Source organism: Phyllobates terribilis, unplaced genomic scaffold, assembly GCF_046119375.1.
Source record: "Phyllobates terribilis strain yellow unplaced genomic scaffold, ASM4611937v1 Scaffold_2__4_contigs__length_985480577, whole genome shotgun sequence".
Lineage (NCBI taxonomy): Eukaryota > Metazoa > Chordata > Amphibia > Anura > Dendrobatidae > Phyllobates > Phyllobates terribilis.
Genome location: NW_027362762.1, coordinates 219,129,869 through 219,154,518, shown reverse-complemented (window position 1 = coordinate 219,154,518; position 24,650 = coordinate 219,129,869). Strand labels below are relative to the sequence as shown.

The following is a 24,650-nucleotide window of genomic DNA, read 5'->3' as shown; positions in this document are numbered from 1 at the left end:
AGATTATGTTTATCATTACCAGTCATTTAGGACAACATTGGATCATTCAGAAATCCTCACTGAACTTCTGGAGTGAGTTGGCTGCACTGAAAGTAAAGGGGCCGAATAATATTGCACGCCCCACTGAATATACTGTAGGGAAAATGAGTATTTGATACACTGTCGATTTTGTAAGTTTTCCCACCTACAAAGAATGTAGAGGTCTGTAATTTTTATCATAGGTACACTTCAACTGTGACAAACAGAATCTTTTTTTAAATAATTAAATTGCATTTTATTGCATGAAATAACTATTTGATCACCTATCAACCAACAAGAATTCTGGCTCTCACAGTCCTGTTAGATTTTCTTTAAGAAGCCCTCCAACTCTGCACTCATTACCTGTATTAATTGCACCTGTATGAACTCCTTACCTGTATAAAATGCACCCGTCCACACACTCAATCAATCACACTCCAACCTCTCCACCATGGCCAAAACCAAAGACCTGTCTAAGGACACCAGGGACAAAATTGTAGACCTGCACAAGCCTGGGATGGGCTACAGGACAATAGGCAAGCAGTTTGGTGAGAAGGCAACAACTGTTGACACAAATATTGGAAAATGGAAGAAACAGATTTCTTCTGATGACTGTCAGTCTTCCTTGGCCTGGCGCTCCATGCAAGATCTTGCCTCATGGGGTAATTATGATTCTGAGAAGTCAGGAATCCGCCCCGAACTACACGGGAGGACCTGGTCAATGACCTAAAGAAAGCTGGGACCACAGTCTCAAACATTACCATTAGTAACACACTACGACGTCATGGATTAAAATCTTGCAAGGCATGCAAGGACCCCCTGCTCATGCCAGCCCATGTCCAGGCCCGTTTGAAGTTCGCCAATGACCGTCTGGATGATCCAGGAGGCATGGGAGAAGGTCATGTGGTCAGATGAGACGAAAATAGAACTGTTTGGTATCATCTCCACTCGCTGTGTTTGGAGGCAGAAGAAGGATGAATACAACCCAAAGAACACCTTGCCAACCATGAAGCATGGTGGGGGAAACATCATACTTTGGAGGTGCTTTTCTGTAAAGGGGACAGGACAACTGCACCTTATTGAAGGGAGGATGGATGGGGTCATGTATCGTGAGATTTTGGCCAGCAACCTCTTTCCCTCAGTAAGAGCATTGAAGATGGGTTGTGGATGGGTTTTCCAGCATGACAATGACCCGAAACACACAACCAGAGCAACTAAGGAGTGGCTGCGTAAGAAGCTCTTCAAGGTTCTGGAGTCCTAGCCAGTCTCCAGACCTGAACCCAATAGAATATCTTTGCAGGGAACTGAAACTCAATGTTGGCCAGCGATAGCCCCGATACCTGAAAGATATGTATGGAGGAGTGGGCCAAAATACCTGCTTCAGTGTGTGCAAACTTGGTCAAGAACTACAGGAAACGTCTGACCTCTGTAATTACAAACAAAGCTTTCTGTACCAATTAAAGTGATATTCCCATCTCCAAGATCCTATACCAATACACTACAGTTCAAAAGTTTGGGGTCATTTAGAAATTTCATTATTTTTGAAAGAAAAGCCCATTTTTTTCAGTGAAGCTAACATTAAATGAATCAGAAATACACTCTATACATTGTTAATGTGGTAAATGACTATTCTAGCTGCAAACGTCTTGTTTTTAATGCAATATTTACATAGGTGTATAGAGGCCCATTTCCAACAACCACCACTCCAGTGTTTTAATGGTACATTGTGTTTGCTAACTGTGTAAGAGGGCTAATGGATGTTTAGAAAACCCTTGCACAAGAATGTTAGCCCAGCTGAAAATGGTTTGGCTGATTTGAGAAGCTATAAAATTGACCTTCCTTTGAGCTAGTTGAGAATCTGGACCATTACATTTGTTTGTTCAGTGAAACTCTCAAAATGGCCAGAAAAAAAGAACTTTCATGTGAAACTCGACAGTCTATTCATGTTCTTAGAAATGAAGGCTATTCCATGCGAGAAATTACCAAGAAACTGAAGATTTCCTACAATGGTGTGTACTACTCCCTTCAGAGGAGAGCACAAACAGGCTCTAACCAGAGTAGAAAGAGAAGTGGGAGGCCCCGCTGCACAACTGAGCAACAAGACCTGTACATTAGAGTCTCTAGTTTGAGAAATCGACACCTCACAGCTCCTCAACTGGCAGCTTCAATAAATAGTACACGCAAAACGCCAGTGTCAACATCTACAGTGAAGAGGCGACTCCGGGATGCTGGCTTTCAGGGCAAAGTGGCAAAGAAAAAGCCATATCGGAGACTGGCTAATAAAAGGAAAAGATTAATATGGGCAAAAGAACACAGACATTGGACAGATGAAGATTGGAAAAAAGTTTTATGGACAGATGAATCAAAGTTTGAGGTGTTTGGATCACACAGAAGAACATTTGTGAGACATAGAACAACTGAAAAGATGCTGGAAGAGTGCCTGACGCCATCTGTGAAGCATGGTGGAGGTAATGTGATGGTCTGGGGTTGCTTTGGTGCTGGTAAAGCAGGAGATTTGTACGAGGTAAATGGGATTTTGAATAAGGAAGGCTATCCAATTTGCAACGCCATGCCATACCCTGTGGACAGCGCTTGATTGGAGCCCATTTCATCCTACAACAGGACAATGACCCAAAGCACACCTCCAAATTATGCATGAACTATTTAGGGAAGAAGCAGGCTGCTGGTATTCTATATGTAATGGAGTGGCCAGCGCAGTCACCAGATCTCAACCCCATTGAGCTGTTGTGGGAGCAACTTGATCTTATGGTACGCAAAAAGTGCCCATCAAGCCAATCCAACTTGTGGGAGGGGATTCAGGAAGCATGGGGTGAAATTTCTCAAGATTACCTCAGCAAATGAACAGCTAAAATGCCAAAGGTCTGCAATGCTGTAATTGCTGCAAAGGGAGCATTCTTTGACGAAAGCAAAGTTTGAAGGAGAAAATTATTCTTTCCAGTACGTCCCCATCACAGCACCATAGGAGGAGTAATCCCATATCCTGTGTAGGGACAGGAAGCACAAGAGGTTAAAAGCCCTCCCACCCCCAACCTCCTCTGTGTTTTTCCTGTCCCTACACAGGACAGGGAGTACAGGAGCGCTGGTGTAGGAGCACTGGTGTGAAGGAAAAGATACCTCAGGGGGTATCGGGGGCGGGAGGGGGCACAGCTCTCTCCTTCCCGACGCCAAGCGTGTCCTGGGCCGACACTCCCTGTCGGGAGTCCCTCAGCCCTCCGGTGTGCTGGAGTCTCCGGGTGCCGCTTCCCCATCGCGGGGCTCTCGGCGTCCTGCTCTGGGTGGGTCCGGCTTCTCCCGGCTCCAGGACCGCCCGGCGTTGAAACCGTAAGTCCAGAGATGACGACTTCTGGTGGCGGTCGTGCGGGAAATTCAAACCCGCGTTAGACCAGACGCCAGGGAGCAGGAGAAAATGACAGGACGACCAGGTAAGGTATAAGAAGGGGGGCTGGGGAGCAGCAGAGACAGGCTTACAGCTTTGGCACCCCTGGCAGTACAATGGCAGATATGTCACACCCTGATACCCTCCCTGGATCGCCCCACAGTCATGTAAGTGTACCATTACCCCTTTTTATATGGCTAATGGAGCTTACGCTTACCAGGCCCTCCATATTTTTTATAGGATGTCTCTGGGCAATTACCACCTCCTTCTGAAAAAAAAAGAAGGATACGGGGAAAAAGGCCACAGTAAAATCCAAGAGGTGCCTGGATTGTAACATCAGACTTCCCGACTCATATACAAAACGTCTATGTGCTGAATGTAGAGCCTCCATGCTAAAGGAGGAGCACTTGGCTTTATTAAATGAGATGCGCAGTATAATTAAAGAAAAGTTCAGGCTTCTATCACGTCTCTGCAGCCCCTGGGTTCAGGAGTCCAGGATGTCCCGGGACCCAAAAGACCTCTCTGGAGAGGATATAGCACCATCTTCTGAGGGTGAAATCGACCCATCTGGCGACTCTGACAGTGAGACCATTAGTCCACCTCAGGGCGGGGAATGGAAAAGATACATGTTCCACTCAGATGGTTTGGATAGTCTTCTACGAGCAGTCCGAAACACGATGCAGGTAGAAGAAACGGAGAAGAGCAGTAACATTCAGGATGAGATGTTTGGTGGTCTTAAAACCCAGAGATCCATGTTTTTTCCTGTTAATGCCCATGTGAAGGACATGATACTAGAGGAATGGGAGGATGCGGAGAAGACTCTCTATACCACGAGACTTCTGCGCCCGACTATCTTTTGACCCAGAAGACACCAATGTGTGGGACACTATTCTTAAAATTGACGTCCCGGTGGCTAAGGTGGTCAAGAAAACCTCTATCCCCTTTGAAGACTCGTCAGGACTTAAAGATCCTATGGATAGGAAGGCGGATGGACTTTTGAAAAAAGCCTGGGAAGCTTCAGTGGCAATTATTAAATCTAATGTCGCTGCTACATCTATTGCCAGATCCATGAGAGTCTGGCTAGAAGAGCTAGAGAGTCCCCTACGAGATGGCACCCCGAGGGAATCTCTCCTTCAATCATTGCCCTTATTAAAAATGGCAACAAATTTTATGGCCGACGCTTCAGCGGAATCGTTCAGATTTGCGGCCAGAAATAATGCGCTTTCCAACTCAGCCCGTAGAGCTGTTTGGTTAAAAACATGGTCTGGAGATACAGCTTCTAAGAACAAGCTGTGCTCCATTCCATTTTCAGGGCTCAGAGTATTTCGGACCTGTACTAGATGACATTCTAGAAAAAGCGTCCGATAAAAAGAATGGCTTCCCTGAGGAGAAAAAGAAGGAGCTTCCCTTTCGTAAACCGTTCCCCTCCTGTAAATATAACACACAGAAAAAAGGGGGGTCCACAAGCTGGAGTTTTAATAAGGGGAACAAAGATAAAGGATACCAGCCCAGTACTAGTTCCCGTCCAAAACGACAATGACTATGTCAGAGTAGGGGGGCGATTAAAGTTTTTCAGAAACAGTTGGCATCGGGTAACTCAAAATCCCTGGATACTAACAACTATAGCGCAGGGTTACAAGATGGAATTTTCTCAAAATACCCCTCAAAAATTCCTCCTGACGAGAGGTTCCCCTACCTCTCTTTCCCGTCTTCAGGCAGACATAGAGAAGCTGCTACATCGGAGGGTTTTTGTGCCAGTTCCAGAACACTAACAACATCAGGGCCATTACTCCTCTCTGTTTTCAATAAAGAAACCGTGAGGGGATTTCCATACAATTATCAACCTGAAACCCCTAAACCGATGGGTCCGCTACAAGAAATTCCGCATGGAATCAGTAAGATCAGCCATCCCTCGAATAGACATGGATGCGGTAATGTGCACCCTGGACCTCAGGGATGCATACTACCACCTGCTAATACATTCCTCAAGTCAGCAATATCTGAGGTTTGCACTACCATCAGGCAGTCAGATTCTACACTACCAGTTCCGATGTCTTCCCTTTGGCCTGTCATCTGCTCCCTGAATCTTTACAAAGATAATGGCAGAGGTGGTGGCCTATATCCGACTCAAGGATATTACCATCATTCCGTACTTGGACGACTTCCTGTTGGTAGCAGGATCTCCTCTAGATATGACACAACATCTGGAATTTGTCCTACGGACATTAACCAGCCTTGGTTTGATTGTGAACAAAGAAAAATCCAATCTTATCCCAAGTACATCACACATCTTCCTGGGAGTCCATCTCGACTCCCGAATACGAATGTCTTGTCTCCCAGAAGACAAGATACTCTCAATTCCACAAAGGATTCGTTCTTTTGCAAGAGAGAAAAAAACTTCAATCTGGAAGGCAATGAGTATTTTGGGAATCATGACGTCATGTATCGCCTGCGTCAGATGGAGCCAGTTCCATTCCAGGCTTCTACAGAAATGCATCCTGGAGGTAACAGACGGACATCAGAATTACCTAGACAGGAAGATGTCTTTGTCCAGAGACGCCCAGGACTCTCTACACTGGTGGCTCGACCAGAAGAATCTACAGAAGGGAGTGCAGTGGATTCTGGAACCTTGTCTTTTAGTGACCATGGACGCAAGTCTCTCAGGATGGGGAGCTCGAGTGGGAGATTCTTATCTCCAAGGAACATGGTCCACAGAGATTCAGACCCGATTATCAAATTTTCGGGAACTGCAGGCAATCTGGGAAGCCCTACAGAGAAGCCGGGCGGTTTTAAAAGACAGACATGTAAAAATTTTGTCGGACAACATCACGGCAGTCTCTTTCATCAGACATCAGGGCGGATCAAGACATCCACTTCTCCAGTCCCTGGCCAACAAGATATTCTGAGGTATAGAGAAGATAGTGAGCTCCATTTCAGCAGTTCACCTTCGGGGATCCGACAATCAGGAGGCAGATTACCTCAGCTGGCGTCAGATGAAGACTTCAGAATGGGAACTGAAGGAAGAGGTGTTCCAGCAATTAACCCGCAGATGGTGTCAGCCGCACCTAGACCTTTTTGCATCCAGAACAAATGCGAAGACAACATCTTTCTTCTCTGTCGACCCAGGAGATCATCCTCTGGCAGTGGACGCACTCTCACAGTATTGGGGAGAGGGCCTAATATATGCCTTCCCACCTGCTCCTCTAATTCCGAGAATGCTGTGGAAAATTCAGGAAGATCGGGCGACAGTCATAGCAATTGTCCCGTACTGGCCAAGGAGAAGTTGGTCCTCCCTTCTACGCCATCTAGCGTTGGAAGACCCAATCATTTTACCTTTTCAGGAAGATCTTCTGACGCAAGGTCCACTGTTTCATCAGAATCTTCAACAGCTCCAGCTCTCAGCTTGGCTTCTGAAGGGGAGATCCTGAAGAACAAGGGCTTATCCGCCAGAGTGATTCCGACTATGCAGGCTAGTAGAAAACCTGTAACCCAGGCCATATATAAAAAAGTCTGGAGGACCTTTTGTCATTTTCACAGGATGGTAGACACCTCCCAGCCAGACATCCCTGCGATCCTTGATTTCTTCCAGGCAGGATTTGACGCAGGTCTTAGACCAAGTACCTTGAAGGTGCAGATTGCGACACTAGGTGTTTTCTTTGACACATCATTGTCCTCGCATCCCTGGATAATCAGGTTTGTCAATGCAATCCAGAGTATTTCTTCCCCTTCGTGGGATCTGAATCTTGTCCTAAGAGTCCTTTGCAAACCTGCCTTCGGCCCAGTTAATGATTTGGGAATAAAGAACTTGACTCTGAAAACAGTCTTCTTGGTGGCAGTCACCACAGCTAAACGGTTGGGTGAAATCCAGTCTCTATCTGTCGTCGAGCCTTGTATGCAGATTCGGGATGATTGCATCATTCTGAAACTGGATCTAAGTTTCTCCCTGAAGGTGGTGTCATCGATGACCTTAAATCAAGAAGTGGTTCTTCCATCATTATGCGAAAACCCTAGGAATCAGAGGGAGGAAGAGTTTCACCATCTCGATGTCCGCAGAGCAGTGTTGGCCTATTTGGAAGCCACTTGGAACTGGAGATTAGACTCTAACCTTTTATTACAGTTTGGGGGAAAAAATAGAGGCAGGAAGGCTTCAAAACCATCCTTAGCTAGATGGGTCACATCCATGATTAATTTAGCATATCTTTCAGAAGGACTGCCTCCCCCTGAAATTATCAAAGCCCATTCCACCAGAGCAATTTCCACCTCATGGGCAACTAGAGCAGGGGCTACCATTGAGCAAATATGTACCGCAGCCACATGGTCAGGACATACTACTTTCTGCAAACACTACAAGCTAGATGTTCTCTCACAGCAGAGATCTGCATTTGGTAGGAAGGTACTTCAGGCAGTTATCCTACCCTAAGCTATGAGTTCTTGGGTATACTCCTATGGTGCTGTCATGGGGACGTACTGGAAAACCTGAATTAGTCTTACCGGTAATGATGTTTCCAGGAGTCCACATGACCGCACCCTTATTTCCCTCCCTATATTGCTACTGTATGTGACTCTAACATATGTCTAAGCAGTCTAAAATGAAATTTTGTTGTACCCAGCCAATGTGGTTCTTGGAAAATCACTGAGGAGGTTGGGGGTGGGAGGGCTTTTAACCTCTTGTGCTTCCTGTCCCTACACAGGATATGGGATTACTCCTCCTATGGTGCTGTCATGTGGACTCCTGGAAACATCATTACCGGTAAGACTAATTCCGGTTTTCTAATAAAAATCTTTATTTCTAACCTTGTCAATGTCTGGACTATATTTTCTAATAATTTTGCAACTAATTTGATAAATAAAAGTATGAGTTTTCATGGAAAACACAAAATTGTCTGGTTGACCCCAAACTTTTGATCGGTAGTGTATGTAGTAGGTGTAATAATAATATTAGCAAATTCCTCCAATTAGAAATGTAGTATAGTTCTTCTGATTCGCTAGATCTCTTTCCTCATGTGCAGGTGACGCGCCCCTGGGCCTGCTGTGTTGCGCAGCGTCTCGCGCACGGGGCTTACCCGGAACCGGATCAGATGAGGGTTGTAGTCTCCGAGTGGCGGGGACCCGGTCCGTGCCCAGGGAGTCAAACTCTATGTGTGGCAGTCTTGATAGATGTTATTTGAGTGTCGACTACGCCACCCGTTGATTTGCAGCTATGGAGCTGCCGCTGCAGGGCAGATCGCTGAGGCCGGTGTAGAATTGTGCAGCGTGATAGTATAACCCCCAACGGGAGGGGTATGGCCTCAGGGCAGCCGACGTGGAAAATGGGGGTAGCAGGAACCACTCAGAGACGGTGCGGTGTAATTCAGGGTTTTTACTGGTAACAACGATAGACTCTCCCGGAGTACTTGCTAGCGAACGGGGCCTGGTCAGTCCTTGAGCAGATGGGATCTCCCCTGGCCAGGCGGAGTTGTAGGCCTCCCAAACTGACTGTACTCTTCTGGCTACCTTGCTAGAAGCGGATATAAGTAGCTCACGTCCCTGAGTGTACCGTCTGGTGCTCACCCGTATGGCCGGTGACTCGGGGCCTTCTAATGGCTTCCGCTCCACGATGGCGGTGCTGGTCCCACGCGTGTGACCGTGCCTTCGGGTTTCTGGGCCTGAGGACCTGAAATCCCCTGCCAGTCGGCTTCTGCTGCTGGGTAGGAGTTAGTCCCCACAGCCTCGGACGCCGGGTCCGGTGAGAAAGCTTCTCAGTCAGGGCGAGCTCTGCAGCTGCCAGCCCCTGACTTGTAGTGGTATTGCTCCCACTGAGCTTCTGCTGTTTCTTCCTGTGACGGTTTCTTGTCTCTACTCTCCTTGACTGACTAACCCTGCTTCAGCCCCGGGTTTATATAGGGGAAGTTCTTCCCCTCCCAAGACTGGGCAGGAGGTGTGGCATGCACAGGATCCCTGGCCAAGAGACCTCCCACCTGCTCTCAGACATAACATTGCTTGTTACTGTGGAAACCAGACCCCTGGGGTGCCACATTCCCCCCTAGTGAAATTTAGTACTCCGGGACTAAACATATTTTAGAAAAACATAACAAGATATAACAATAACAATACAATAAAGAAACACATAAAGGTGGTCACGGCATGTCCGTAACCGGGTGCAGTCTTTGAAGAAACAAAGGTGTCCATTTCACCAAAACAGGGAGACGTAACCAGGTAGGGGTTTGTCCTGCCCCGAGTCCTTAACAGTCTTTAGTCCATCCTGGGTTACGCTCCAACTATGTACAAGGGATTCCCGGTAAATCCACCAAGGACTCCTACAAATAACTAGAAACACAAAGTTATACACAAGCAACAATACACAGGTAAACATAAATAAAACAATTTATACACTTTAAATCCTCCAGCGTGCGGGTAACTGGCCTCTAGTGGCTCTAGTGGACCTACGGAGCTGACTGTCTGGCCCCGAACTACAGGGTGTAGGAGCTGTCAAGGGTAAACTGGGCAGCTGTCTACGAGTTCCCTGACTCACTAGGGATATGGCAGGCTCACTGCAAGCAGAAGATTGATCCTCCTGGTCTGCTGGTGTGGGGTCTTCTGCCTCCTGGACCGGCTGTTCTTCCAGCTCTACCTGTTGCTCCGTAGGTGCTTGGGATGCTGGTTGGAGGAAGGTGAGTACGGGTACCACAACTGCACCATTGACTTGAGTCCAAGACCGAGGGAAGTCCCCGAGCACAGTACTAACCATATCTTCCCTTTCCTCTACGGGTCGATGGTCTTCTTGTTCCTCTTCAGGGTTCCTCAGTTGTTCGGGACACTTTTTCAGGTGGTCCCGGGATACAATGGCTGTGGTTTCCCCTCCGTCTTTACTGATGGTACAAACCTTCGGGTTCTCGTGGCTTGAGGACAGTACGGTGTACGGGTCCTTCTCCCACTGGTCGTCCAACTTGTGGAGCCGTCTCTTCCTCTTCAAGACCTGCTCTCCGGGTACCAGGGGAACAGCGGGAGCATACTGGTTGTAAGTTTTCTCTTGTCTTTCCCTAGCCTGACAGAGACTTCGCTCCACGCTCTCCTGTACTCTCCGGTACTGCTGCTGCCTCTCTGTGTCCCAGTCTGCTTCTGGTGAAGTGTCCTCGGGTGTCAGGACTCCCATTTCCAGGTCAACAGGTAACTTACCAGGTCTTGCCCTCATTAGGTAAGCCGGGGTACAGTTGGTGGAACCTACCGGGATGTGGTTGTATAGGTCCACCAGATCGGGCAGCTTCTCAGGCCACAGACTGCGTTCTTCCAGGGGCAACGTTTTCAGAAGATCCATTACCACCTGGTTCATTTTCTCACAAAGTCCATTAGTTTGCGGATGATAGGGTGTCGTCCTTATCTTCCGGCAGCCATACAGAGTGCAGAACTCTTGGAAGACCTCCGCTTCAAAGGCAGGTCCCTGGTCTGTCAACACTTGGTCCGGTTACCCGTGTGGACGGCAGAAATGCTGCTGGAAGGCTCTTGCTGCTGTTTGAGCCGTTAAGTCCTTGACGGGGACGACAACCAAGAACCGGGAGTAATGATCCACGATGGTTAACGCGTAGACGTAGCCACTTCTGCTTGGGGTCAGTTTTACATGATCCAAGGCTACCAGTTCCAACGGTTGCCGGGTGATGATGGACTGCAGGGGAGTCTTCTGGCTGGCACGGTCCTTCCTTCTCAGGTTGCACGGGCCACAGTCTCTGCACCACTTCTCGATGGTTCCCCTCATGCCTACCCAGTGGAACCGCTCGCGCAGCAGGAACTCCAGCTTCTTCCACCCGAAGTGTCCAGCTCCGTCGTGGTATGCCTCCATCACCATGGCTGCGTCTCTTCGTGGCACCACTACTTGCCAGAGTAATTCATGTGTCCGGGAGTTAACCATTCTGCGGCACAACTTCCCTTTGTAAAGGAACAGTCGACTCTTCTCTGCCCATAGTTGTTTGGCTTCCTCCGGAGCGTCTGGTTCAAGGCGAGCCTCCGGCCGAGTCAGCATCTCCTTCACCAGTCGGACGGCAGGGTCGCTGTCTTGCGTTTCCGCCCAGTTGTAGTGGGGTAAGGGGTTCAACGTAGCAGCCTGCTTACTTCTTACCCGGTGGGAGTACTGGATAGTCCCATGACGGTGGAACGCAGGGAGTTCAACTTCTTCCAGTCCCTCCGGATCTTCTCTTCCGTCCGGCAGGTTGGGCATCCTGGACAGGGCGTCCGCGTTGGTATTGGAGCGTCCTGCCCGGTATTTGATTGTGAACTCGTAGTTGGACAGACGGGCCATCCACCTCTGCTCCAGGGCACCGAGTCTTGCCGTGTCCAGGTGTGTCAACGGGTTGTTATCCGTGTACACGGTGAACCGGGAAGAAGCGAGGTAATGCTTAAAGCACTCGGTGACTGCCCATACCACGGCCAGGAACTCTAACTTAAATGAGCTGTAATTCTCGGGGTTCCTTTCGGTGGGTCGCAGTTTTCGGCTTGCGTAGGCGATTACTCGTTCTTTCCCCTGCTGGATCTGGGACAGTACGGCTCCTAGCCCGATGTTACTGGCGTCGGTGTAGAGGATAAAGGGCTGGCTATAATCCGGGTACGCCAGGATTTCGTCCCCCGTGAGGGCCATCTTCAGCTGGCGGAAGGACTCTTCTTCCAGCTCCTCCCATTTGAAGGGCGGCTTCTGGTTCTTGGCCTTCCGGGACTGGCCTATCAGGAGGTCCTGCATAGGTGCTGCCTTTTTGGTGAAACCGGGAATAAACCTTCGGTAGTAGCCTACCAACCCGAGGAACTGCCGCACTTCTTTTACGCTGGAGGGGCTTGGCCATTCCTTAATTGCGGTGATCTTATCAGGGTCGGGAGCCACTCCGTCAGCGCTCACCACGTGCCCCAGGTACTGTACCTTTGGTTTCAGGAGGTGACACTTGGAGGGTTTCACCTTTAGGCCGTAACTCGCCAGAGCTTCGAACACTTCCGCCAGGTGTTTCAGGTGGTCCTCATACTTCTTGGAATATACGATGACGTCGTCCAGGTACAACAGGACCGTCTCGAAGTTTCTGTGGCCCAGACAACGCTCCATTAGTCGTTGGAAGGTTCCTGGTGCGTTGCAGAGTCCGAACGGCATGCAGGTGAACTCGCTAAGTCCCATCGGGGTGGTGAATGCGGTCTTCTCCCGGTCCGCCTCTGCTACAGGAACCTGCCAGTACCCGCTAGTGAGATCCAAGGTAGAGAAGAAGTTAGCAGATCTTAAAGCAGCCAATGACTCCTCTATCCTTGGTAAGGGGTACGCATCCTTGTGTGTGATACGGTTGATTTTCCGGTAATCTACACACATCCTCATGGTGTTGTCTTTTTTTCTGACTAAGACTAGTGGAGCTGCCCAGGGGCTACAGCTATCCCTGATCACCCCAGCCTCCTTCATGTCTCTAAGCATCCCCTTGGCGTGTTGGTAGTGTGCAGTGGGTACGGGTCGATACCTCTTTTATGGGAGGATGGTCTCCCGTGGGGATGTGGTGTTCTACCCCCTTGACTCGCCCGAAGTCTAACGGGTGTTTACTAAACACTCTCTCGTACTCTTGAACCACCCGATAGACTCCCTGTTTCTGATGTGAGGGAGTGGAGTCAGTACCCAAATGTAGTTGCTGACACCAGTCCTCCATTGTTTTCTTAGAGCCGTTACCTTCCTCCGGGTGAGATGGAGGCAAGGGTTCCACAGATTGTATAGCATTTTGGTTAATGGTATATAATTTGGCTAGCGTGGCATACCGGGGCAGGTACACTTCCCTCTTCCCGATATTGATTATGCGAACGGGCACCCTCCCATGGCGTACATTAACCACCCCCCGTGCTGTCAAGATGGTGGGCCTACTGTCTGAGTAAACTGGTTCTACCATTGCCTGGTAATCTCTACCTTTCAGACCAATAGCTGCCCGGCACCAAATCATCATTTCACTTTTTGGGGGCATGGCAATAGGAAAAGGGTCACACATTCTTACGCTACCAATCTCACCGCCGGAGAGTTCCACCTGTTGCCGTCGCATCAGTGCCCGGATCTCTTTCTGGAGCACCCGCTGCTCGCCGGAGCTGGCGTTCTTGGCAACCTGCTGTAAAAGGAAAATCACCTCTGCAAGACAATTTTCAATTACATTAGTTCCTAGAGTTATTTTTGGGTGACTCTCATGTTTGTCAATATCTACAATGATCAGTCCCTGTGCTGCCAGTTCGACTCTACCGATTTTGATGGTCACCTCTTTAAATCCGATCTGTGGCACGGGCTGGCCATTGCTGGCGATGATACTCAAGTCGTCGTCAGGGTAGCGGGTAATATCCGAGTCATTCCAGTACTGCTTAAAGAGCACGTACGGGATGGTGGTGACCTGTGACCCGGTGTCCAGTAGGGCACTCATGGGAATGCCATCCAGTACCACAGGCAAGACTGGACGTCCTCCCACATATCTGTCGCACCAGTTCGATGGGCCTGGTGATCTTTTTCCTGGGGGTTGGCCCTCTACCCCAGGTTGTGCCCGTTTAAAGAACAGTACCTTGCCATATGTCCGGGTTGATTGCAGCAGCGGCAGATGGGTCGTCCGTCCTCGCTGTATCGGTCACTGGGTCTTCCTCTGGCCGGTGGGGTCCTCCTTGGTCGACGCCACGGGATGTCCTCCGTTCCGGATGCCAGCTGGATCTTCCCTGGGGTGGAAGCCTGTAAAGACTGCACAGTTCGGGTTAGCGCAGCAACGCTCTTAGCTAGCTCTTGGACCTGATGGTGTAGGTCTGGAGCCGGGTCATTGTCCAAAGCCTGCGCATCAGCTCCCACAGGCCCTGCCGACAAAGGCGCCGCCTCCTGGTGGTAAGTGATAGCAGGGTGCCTGTGGGTCTCAACGCCACCCGGTGCCGGTTCTCGGAGCACCCGGGTGGCTCTGTCCTTGAACTGTGCAAAGCCCAGATGGGGATCCTGTAAGGCCATTGCCCGCAACTGGGTTCGGTGGGTATTACAATATAGTCCCTCTATAAACTGTTCGGTCAACAGCCTGTCCTCGTTTCCCACTCCATCAGGGTCGGTCTGCTTAATGGCCCTCAGGGCCTCTTGTAGGTTTAGTGCATAGTCCCTTATACTCTCATGCGCTCGCTGCTTGCACCCGTAGAATCTAAGCTTAATCTCGGCTGAGGTGCGGGTATCAAAGGTGTCCTTCAGCCGGGTTAGTATCCCTGCGACAGTCTTCCTCCCAGGTGGCCAGGATTTTACTTCCCTTTTGGCTGCCCCGGTTAGTTGGGCCACCAGGATGCTCACTTTTTGCTCTTCTGTGAGGGGGTACACCTGGAAGAGGCTATCCAGCTTTTCTCTAAAGTCATGCAGGGTATATGACTCCCCTGAGTACTGGGGTAGCCAAGCTGCTCCCGGGATATAGGGCATGGTGAAGGGCATAACTGCAGCAGCGGTAGCGCTGGCGGGGGTTGAGGCAGTGAAGCTCTCCTCCGTATCCGACATCTTCCTCCCCCCTAGTGGACCGTGGCCTACCTTGCGATGATCCTCTTCCGTAGGCCGCGGCTCCGCAGTGGATCGTCAGGGTTGAGGACCTTCCGTCGCGCTCCGGTGACGTCGACGTCTGCTGGGCTCCTTCCAGGACCTTACGCAACGTCCGGACGTGAGGCGGGGCTTCAGTTCTCGCGGGCTTTTCGGAGTCCACGCCCCTCTTCTTCCCGCGCGGCGTCCTCAAGATGGCGTCCAACGGCGGGAAAACTCCACGGATGGCGGGAAGAAGGCTGAAGATGGCGCCGGATGGCGGGAATCTTCACAGATGGCGGAAAGAAGGCTGAAAATGGCGCCGGATGGCGGGAATCTTCACCGATGGCGGGAAAACTTCACGAATGGTAAGTTTTAAAAGTCTCTTTTTCAGGCACGCAGTACCCGGTGGTTGCGGGCACGAAATCCTGCCGACTACGCCAAAGTTGACGCGCCCCTGGGCCTGCTGTGTTGCGCAGCGTCTCGCGCACGGGGCTTACCCGGAACCGGATCAGATGAGGGTTGTAGTCTCCGAGTGGCGGGGACCCGGTCCGTGCCCAGGGAGTCAAACTCGATGTGTGGCAGTCTTGATAGATGTTATTTGAGTGTCGACTACGCCACCCGTTGATTTGCAGCTATGGAGCTGCCGCTGCAGGGCAGACCGCTGAGGCCGGTGTAGAATTGTGCAGCGTGATAGTATAACCCCCAACGGGAGGGGTATGGCCTCAGGGCAGCCGACGTGGAAAATGGGGGTAGCAGGAACCACTCAGAGACGGTGCGGTGTAATTCAGGGTCTTTACTGGTAACAACGATAGACCCTCCCGGAGTACTTGCTAGCGAACGGGGCCTGGTCAGTCCTTGAGCAGATGGGATCTCCCCTGGCCAGGCGGAGTTGTAGGCCTCCCAAACTGACTGTACTCTTCTGGCTACCTTGCTAGAAGCGGATATAAGTAGCTCACGTCCCTGAGTGTACCGTGTGGTGCTCACCCGTATGGCCGGTGACTCGGGGCCTTCTAATGGCTTCCGCTCCACGATGGCGGTGCTGGTCCCACGCGTGTGACCGTGCCTTCGGGTTTCTGGGCCTGAGGACCTGAAATCCCCTGCCAGTCGGCTTCTGCTGCTGGGTAGGAGTTAGTCCCCACAGCCTCGGACGCCGGGTCCGGTGAGAAAGCTTCTCAGTCAGGGCGAGCTCTGCAGCTGCCAGCCCCTGACTTGTAGTGGTATTGCTCCCACTGAGCTTCTGCTGTTTCTTCCTGTGACTGTTTCTTGTCTCTACTCTCCTTGACTGACTAACCCTGCTTCAGCCCCGGGTTTATATAGGGGAAGTTCTTCCCCTCCCAAGACTGGGCAGGAGGTGTGGCATGCACAGGATCCCTGACCAAAGGACCTCCCACCTGCTCTCAGACATAACATTGCTTGTTACTGTGGAAACCAGACCCCTGGGGTGCCACACAGGCATTGCAGGGCCTTAGATATCCATGGTCACGGTGACTAGCAACTAGCTAACTGTCACTATATCAGTAGTCGTAACCGAAGGCCCTGCAATGCCTGCACATGAGGAAAAAGACATAGCAAATCAGAAAAACTATGCTACATTTCTAATTGGAGGTATTTGCTAATATTATTATTACACCTATTACATATTGGGATAGGATCTCTGAGATGGGAATACTTTCAGATCTGTTTTTCTGTTGTACCAAATGCTTAATAAAATAAAATTTAATTATTTAGAAATCATACAATGTGATTTTCTGTTTTTTATATTTAGATTCTGTCCCTCACAGTTGAAATCTACCTACAATAAAAATTACAGACCTCTCCCTTCTTAGTACTTGGAAAATCTGCAGTGTATCAAATACGTGTTTTCCCCACTGTACATAAAACACGGCATTAAACACTGATTCTGATATAGGAAGGAATAATATATGCACTTATTTATGAATCAGATCTTGCTTCCTCTTATTGTGTATTGTCATTTTCATAGGTATTTGGATATTTCACATGGACTAATATATATAGTATGTGTGTATGTGTGTATGTGTGTATGTGTGTGTGTGTGTGTGTGTGTGTGTGTGTGTATATGTATGTATGTATATATATAATTTTTTCTCTGTTTTGATAGATTTGGTAATATTTTAGGCTGTGTACTATGACTGGAGACAAATCTACATTTTCTGTTTTTATCTTCCATTACAGATATGCGGAGTGTATAAAAAGCTTAGATCAGCCATCATGGACGCATGTACTCAGAGTCAGTGTTGCCAGATGACGCCTAAATTATCGATGAAAAAAGAAGTAAGTTGCTGATGTGATTATGCTGTCCAGTAATAAAGCATCGGGCTATTCTCCATACCACATACAAAGGAGGGAGCCAGTCTGTAGGAAAAGGAAGTATGCAAAGACCAGGCAGCCGCTCATTATTTTCTCCGTCTTTTCCTTGCTGGTACTGTACTGCTGTAGTTTTGAGGATAGGATTTGAATGTGAATTGCTTTCTACTAGAAAGGTGCAGATTTATACATTATTTACTCAGCTAAAAGGGAAGGCAGTTGTAGTGTGAAAGGCGATTGCCTGCAATTTTCTCATTATATTGTGGAAAAGTTGCAGACCTTCACGTTAATTTTCCTGTTTACATTGAATTGAGTAAAATCTGCAGCAAAGTCCGCTAGTATGAGATGTGAAAAACCTACAAGAAGCAAAATGAAAATAAACCCTGCTGTAAATAAATAAAAAGCAAGTGCATTTAAATAAAATAGGGTTCTTAGTAACACTGTTTTTGATCAAAAATAGTATGAAAGCTATCCCCCCCCCCCCATTTCAACATTTTAGGAATTTTTCCCCCACTTTTCAGTACATCACATGATAAAATGTATAGTGCCATTCAAAATTACAACTGTCCCACAAAAAATAAACCCTCATATGGATAAGTCAATTGAAAAAAAAAAAAAAGATGGCTCGAAAGCGCAAAAGAAATGAAAAATCTCCTGGTTGGGAAGGAGTTAATAGCTGCCGATGTATAAAAATGGCTTGCCAAACGCATTGCACATGGGTGACCAGATGAAAATCATGTTGTGTTTGTGGATGAAACTAGGATGATTTTTTTTTTTTTTTTTTTTTTTTTAATACGCTCGTATGAGCTTAGCCGCCTAGGGAGCAGATACATGTGCATCTCACTAAATTAGAATATCATCAAAAAGTTAATTTATTTCAGTTCTTCAATACAAAAAGTGAAACTCATATATAGAATCATTACAAACAGAGTGATCTATTTCAAGTGTTTATTTCTGTTAATGTTGATGATTATGGCTTACAGCCAATGAAAACACAAAAGTCATTATCTTAGTAAATTAGAATAATTAACAAAAACACCTGCAAAGGCTTCCTACGCGTTTAAAAAGGTCACGTAGTCTGTTTCAGTAGGCTCCACAATCATGGGGAAGACTGCTGACTTGACAGATGTCCAGAAGGCAGTCATTGGCACATTAAGTAAATGCAAAGTAAATTTTGCATTTCATTTGGAAATCAAGGTCCCAGAGTCTGGAGGAAGAGTGGAGAGGCCACAATCCAAGCTGCTTGAGGTCTAGTGTGAAGTTTCCACAATCAGTGATGGTTTGGGGAGCCATGTCATCTGCTGCTGTAGGTCCACTGTGTTTTATCAAGACCAAAGTCAGCACAGCCGTCTACCAGGAAATTTTAGAGCACTTCATGCTTCCCTCTGCCGACAAGCTATTTGAAGATGGAAATTTCATTCTCCAGCAGGACTTGGCACCTGTCCACACTGCCAAAAGTACCAATACCTGGTATAAAAACAACAGTATCACTGTGCTTGATTGGCCAGCAAACTCGCCTGACCTTAACCCCATAGAGAATCTATGGGGTATTGTCAAGAGGAAGAGGAAACACCAGACCCAACAATGCAGACGAGCTGAAGGCTGCTATCAAAGCAACCTGGGCTTCCATAACACCTCAGCAGTGCAACAGGCTGATCGCCTCCATGCCACGCCGCATTGATGCAGTAATTGATGCAAAAGGAGCCCCGACCAAGTATTGAGTGCATTTACTGAACATACATTTCAGTAGGCCAACATTTCGGATTTTAAAAACATTTTTCAAGCTGTTGTTATAAAGTATTCTAATTTACTGAGATAATAATTTGTGTTTTCATTGGCTGTAAGCCATAATCATCAACATCAACAGAAATAAACACTTGAAATAGATCACTGTTTGTAATGACTCTATATAATGAGTTTCACTTTTTGTATTGAAGAACTGAAATAAATTAACTTTTTGATGATATTCTGATTTAGTGAGATGCTCCTGTATATACAATACAGACCAAAAGTTTAGACACACCTTCTCATTTAAAGATGTTTCTGTATTTTCATGACTATGAAAATTGTACATTCACACTGAAGGCATCAAAACTATGAATTAACACATGTGGAATTATATACTTAACAAAAAAGTGTGAAACAACTGAAAATATGTCTTATATTCTAGGTTCTTCAAAGTAGCCACCTTTTGCCTTGATGACTGCTTTGCACACTCTTGGCGAGCTTCAAGTGGTAGTCACCGGAAATGGTCTTCCAACAATCTTGAAGGAGTTCCCAGAGATGCTTAGCACTTGTTGGCCCTTTTGCTTTCACTCTGCGGTCCAGCTCACCCCAAACCATCTCGATTGGGTTCAGGTCTGGTGACTGTGGAGGCCAGGTCATCTGGCGTAGCACCCCATCACTCTCCTTCTTGGCCAAATAGCTCTTACACAGCCTGGAGGTGTGTTTGAAGTCATTGTCCTTTTGAAAAATCAATGATGGTTCAACTAAACGCAACCCGGATGGAATAGCATGCCGCTGCAAGATGCTGTGGTAGCCATGCTGGTTCAGTATGCCTTCAATTTTGAATAAATCCCCAACAGTGTCACCAGCAAAGCACCCCCACACCATCACACCTCCTCCTCCATGCTTCACGGTGGGAACCAGGCATGTAGAGTCCATCCGTTCACCTTTTCTGCGTCGCACAAAGACACGGTGGTTGGAACCAAAGATCTCAAATTTGGACTCATTAGACCAAAGCACAGATTTCCACTGGTCTAATGTCCATTCCTTGTGTTCTTTAGCCCAAACAAGTCTCTTCTGCTTGTTGCCTGTCCTTTAGCAGTGGTTTCCTAGCAGCTATTTTACCATGAAGGCCTGCTGCACAAAGTCACAGTTGTTGAAGAGATGTGTCTGCTGCTAGAACTGTGTGGCATTGACCTGGTCTCTAATCTGAGCTGCTGTTAATCTGCGATTTCTGAGGCTGGTGACTCGGATAAACTTATCCTCAGAAGCAGAGGTGACTCTTGGTCTTCCTTTCCTGGGGCGGTCCTCATGTGAGCCAGTTTCTTTGTAGCGCTTGATGGTTTTTGCAACTGCACTTGGGGACACTTTCAAAGTTTTCCCAATTTTTCGCACTGACTGACCTTCATTTCTTAAAGTAATGATGGCCACTCGTTTTTCTTTACTTAGCTGCTTTTTTCTTTCCATAATACAAATTCTAACAGTCTATTCAGTAGGACTATCAGCTGTGTATTCACCAGACTTCTGCGCAACACAACTGATGTTCCCAACCCTATTTATAAGGCAAGAAATCCCATTTATTAACCCTGCAGGGCACAACTGTGAAGTGAAAACCATTTCCGGTGACTACCTCTTGAAGCTCATCAAGAGAATGCCAAGAGTGTGCAAAGCAGTCATCAAAGCAAAAGGTGGCTACTTTGAAGAACCTAGAATATAAGACATATTTTCAGTTGTTTCACACTTTTTTGTTAAGTATATAATTCCACATGTGTTAATTCATAGTTTTGATGCCTTCAGTGTGAATGTACAATTTTCATAGTCATGAAAATACAGAAAAATCTTTAAATGAGAAGGTGTGTCCAAACTTTTGGTCTGTACTGTAAGTCACATGCAGGGGCTACAGGGGGGAACGAGGGATATACCGTAAGTCGTCCCACCACTGTTCGGATTGGGGACTAACCAGCTGCAATGTGGTTGGAGCATCTGTCGCCATGAGATGTCCTGCTGTGATAGATTCTCTAAGTGTGCTGTGTATTTCCCACCTTTCCAGCACCGTGTATAGCTTTCTGTACATTATCTCAGGAATGTCCTCCTTGGTGATAACTTCCTACCAGGTTCCTCATGGCGGCCTGTGCAGTGTTCATGCTCTGGGGCTCTGGCTTCTTTCACTTCAGCTTTCTTTTTTCAGTGTGTCAGCGAGGGGCTTCTCGGCTCTGTGAAATCATTACTACAGAGCAAGAAGGAGCTCTGCACCATCACAGACAGCGTGAAGAGTAACAAGACCGGGGATTTTATTGAGGTCAGTTCTTTCCGCAGTCTTCAGTTTCACCACATTTCATAAATAATGTAACTTTCTACAGGCCTCATAGCTGAGACGTATAAAAGGTTATAAAAACTGAGCAATTGCTCGCTGGTTTGGAAAACATCTTGCGGTTCTACGTAATCCAATTCACCTGGTTCCGAGGTCTAAAATTCAAAATCCTCATACGGCGATCTGAAAAATGGCCTAAGGCTATGTGCCCACGATGCAGAAATGAAGCAGAAAATTTCTGCAGCATTTCTGCATCTCCATGGCAGAAAAAACGCATGCAGATTGTGCATGCGTTTTTCCTGCAGAATACATGCGGATCCACATGCGGATTCACATGCGTTTCTGCATGCAGATTGACAAGCGCTTTCCAGGCGATAGCATCACTTGGAAAGTGCTTGACAACTAGGTCACACTATATAAATCCATGCAAACGGCATGGATTTATACAGTGTGAACCGTAAAAATTAAAACAAATAAAGCTATACTCACCCCCGATGCCCCGGCGTGTGCTGCAGCACTCGTTCCTGTCTGGTTCCCGGCTGCCGGCATATCGCGAGACAGAGCGGTGAAGGGCATGCGGTCACATGACTGTGACGTCACCGCAGGTCCTCAAGCGATGCCGGCATTCAGAGAGAAGCCGCCGAACAGGTGAATATAAACTTTATTTGTTATTTTATTCTTTTCTTACAGGTACAATGGTACCCAGGTCTGGATGAGAGTCTCCTCTCCTCCTGAACTGGGTACCATCCGCACATAGAGACGCATAGAAGCCGCTTGTACAAATGTACAGTCGCGGTTTCTATGCGTTTCAATGCAAGTCAATGGCGGGAGTTCCGCTGCGCTTCCGCAAAATTAAATGACATGCTGCGGATTTTTGTACGCTGCATAAACGCTGCGGAAAAATCCGCAGCATGTGCATAGAACATGCGGAATCCCCTTGGGGACCATGGGGTGCGGATTACCTAGCGTTTCACAAGCGTTTACGCTGCGGAAATTCCGCAGCATAAACGCTTGAAAAACGCTATGTGGGCACCCAGCCTAAAGGTTTCCCAATGTCTCTATCACACACATGTACTTTATAAATGATAGTAAAAAATGACTTTTTATCTACCATGCACAATATATGAAAGACCACATGATGACACCATGCCCTCAGATATAATATAGCCGCACAATATTGTGCCCAAATACAGTGATGGTCACAGTACTCCCCAGATATGATGGCTATATTATACTCCAATGCACTGATGGCCACAGTGCCTCTAAATATGACATCTATAGTGTCCCCAGATATAGAGACCCCCATATTGTTTCCAAATATAGTATCAGTCAGTTTCCCGATATTGACAGCCGCAGTGCCCCCTGGAATGTGACAGCCACAGAGACTATATGATGATGGCTGTCACAATGCCCTCAAATTCAGATTTTCTAACATGACACACACACATGTCACAATGCAAAAAGAGATCCTGATGAAGAAAGCTGTAATTTAAGATTAAGTTTGCAAAATTAGTTTTCACACAATGAGTGTCTAGATGCGGACAATCTGCAGTTAAATAATGCATATGCTTTTTTACTGCATTTCCACTGCGGAAACTCATCAAAAGTGCATGTAATCCGCACATGACTATATCAATAAAGTTTTGTCAAAGCCAAATACAAGGAAGTATCAAAAACAAAGCAGCTTTATTTAAAATATGACATCGCCAAAAGACAAAAAATGCAGCATCAAACAACGCATGTTGAAAAAACGCATTAATAAATACTATAAAAAAATCACAAGTAACCTGCAACATCAAAAATTCATCAAATACTCATTGCACAAGCACAGTATAAGCTGTTGAATTTATCGGGCTTGGTGATGATTTTCAAGTGATAGCTTTCTGTATCAAGATAACTTGCTCCATCACGGTATAGTTAATGTGTTGTGTGTTAGTTTAAGAAATGCTGCGTTTGTCTAGTGGCAGCCATCGTCCCTGCATTTTCCCTGCAGCATCAGACTTCTCTCAACAGGAGGCAACATCCGCATCAGAGGAGAATCTTTCTGTTGGGATGCTACACAATGCAGAGACCTACTGGGAAACCTGTCCCATATTTAAAAAAGTGACCCCCCCCCCCCCCCCACTAAAAAACAAAAATGAGTTTAATAAATGTTACGTTTTTCCTCATTTTTTTTTAATGTTAACTGATCTCTGGGTAATTAGAACAGTTAGATAAAAAAGTACTAAAAATAATGCGCGTATGTATATGTATATATGTGTGTGTGTGTGTGTGTGTATATATATATATGTATATGTATGTATGTGTGTGTGTGTGTGTGTGTATATATACAGTGGTGGCCAAAAGTATTGGCACCCCTGCAATTCTTTCAGATAATACTCAGTTTCTTCCTGAAAATGATTGCAATCACAAATTCTTTGGTATTATTATCTTCATTTAATTTGCTTGCAAGGAAAAAACACAAAAGAGAATGAAGCAAAAATCAAATCATTGATCATTTCACACAAAACTCCAAAAATGGGCCAGACAAAAGTATTGGCACCCTCAGCCTAACACTTGGTTGCACAACCTTTAGCCAAAATAACTGCGAACAACCGCTTCCGATAACCATCAATGAGTTTCTTACAATGCTCTGCTGGAATTGTAGACCATTCTTCTTTGGTAAACTGCTCCAGGTCCCTGATATTTGAAGGGTGCCTTCTCCAAACTGCCATTTTGAGATCTCTCCACAGGTGTTCTATGGGATTCAGGTCTGGACTCATTGCTGGCCACCTTAGAAGTTTCCAGTGCTTTCTCTCAAACCATTTTATAGAGCTTTTGGAAGTGTGTTTTGGGTCATTGTCCTGCTGGAAGACCCATGACCTCTGAGGGAGACCCAGCTTTCTCACACTGGGCCCTACATTATGCTGCAAAATTTGTTGGTAGTCTTCAGACTTCATAATGCCATGCACACGGTCAAGCAGTCCAGTGCCAGAGGCAGCAAAACAACCCCAAAATATCAGGGAACCTCCGCCATGTTTGACTGTAGGGACCGTGTTCTTTTCTTTGAATGCCTCTTTATTTTTCCTGTACACTCTATGTTGATGCTTTTTCCCAAAAGCTCTACTTTTGTCTCATCTGACCAGAGAACATTCTTCCAAAACGTTTTAGGCTTTCTCAGGTAAGTTTTGGCAAACTCCAGCCTGGCTTTTTTATGTCTCGGGGTAAGAAGTGGGGTCTTCCTGGGTATCCTACCATACAGTCCCTTTTCATTCAGACGCCGACTGATAGTACGGGTTTACACTGTTGTACCCTCGGACTGCAGGGCAGCTTGAACTTGTTTGGATGTTAGTCGAGGTTCTTTATCCACCATCCGCACAATCTTGCGTTGAAATCTCTCGTCAATTTTTCTT

General features: G+C 47.0%; 1 protein-coding gene across 3 annotated transcripts in view; it reads left to right on the top strand.

Annotated features, from left to right (window-relative positions):
- AKAP11 (A-kinase anchoring protein 11) overlaps window positions 1-24,650 on the top strand; it is a 112,051-nt gene that overhangs the window by 21,826 nt on the left and 65,575 nt on the right. For all 3 annotated transcript variants that reach the window (XM_073663908.1, XM_073663909.1, XM_073663910.1), the window contains 2 exons: window positions 17,091-17,189; window positions 21,136-21,246. In XM_073663908.1, the coding sequence (XP_073520009.1) occupies window positions 17,127-17,189; window positions 21,136-21,246 (174 nt within the window). In that variant the 5' untranslated portion in view covers window positions 17,091-17,126. The remainder of the gene's footprint in view (window positions 1-17,090; window positions 17,190-21,135; window positions 21,247-24,650) is intronic.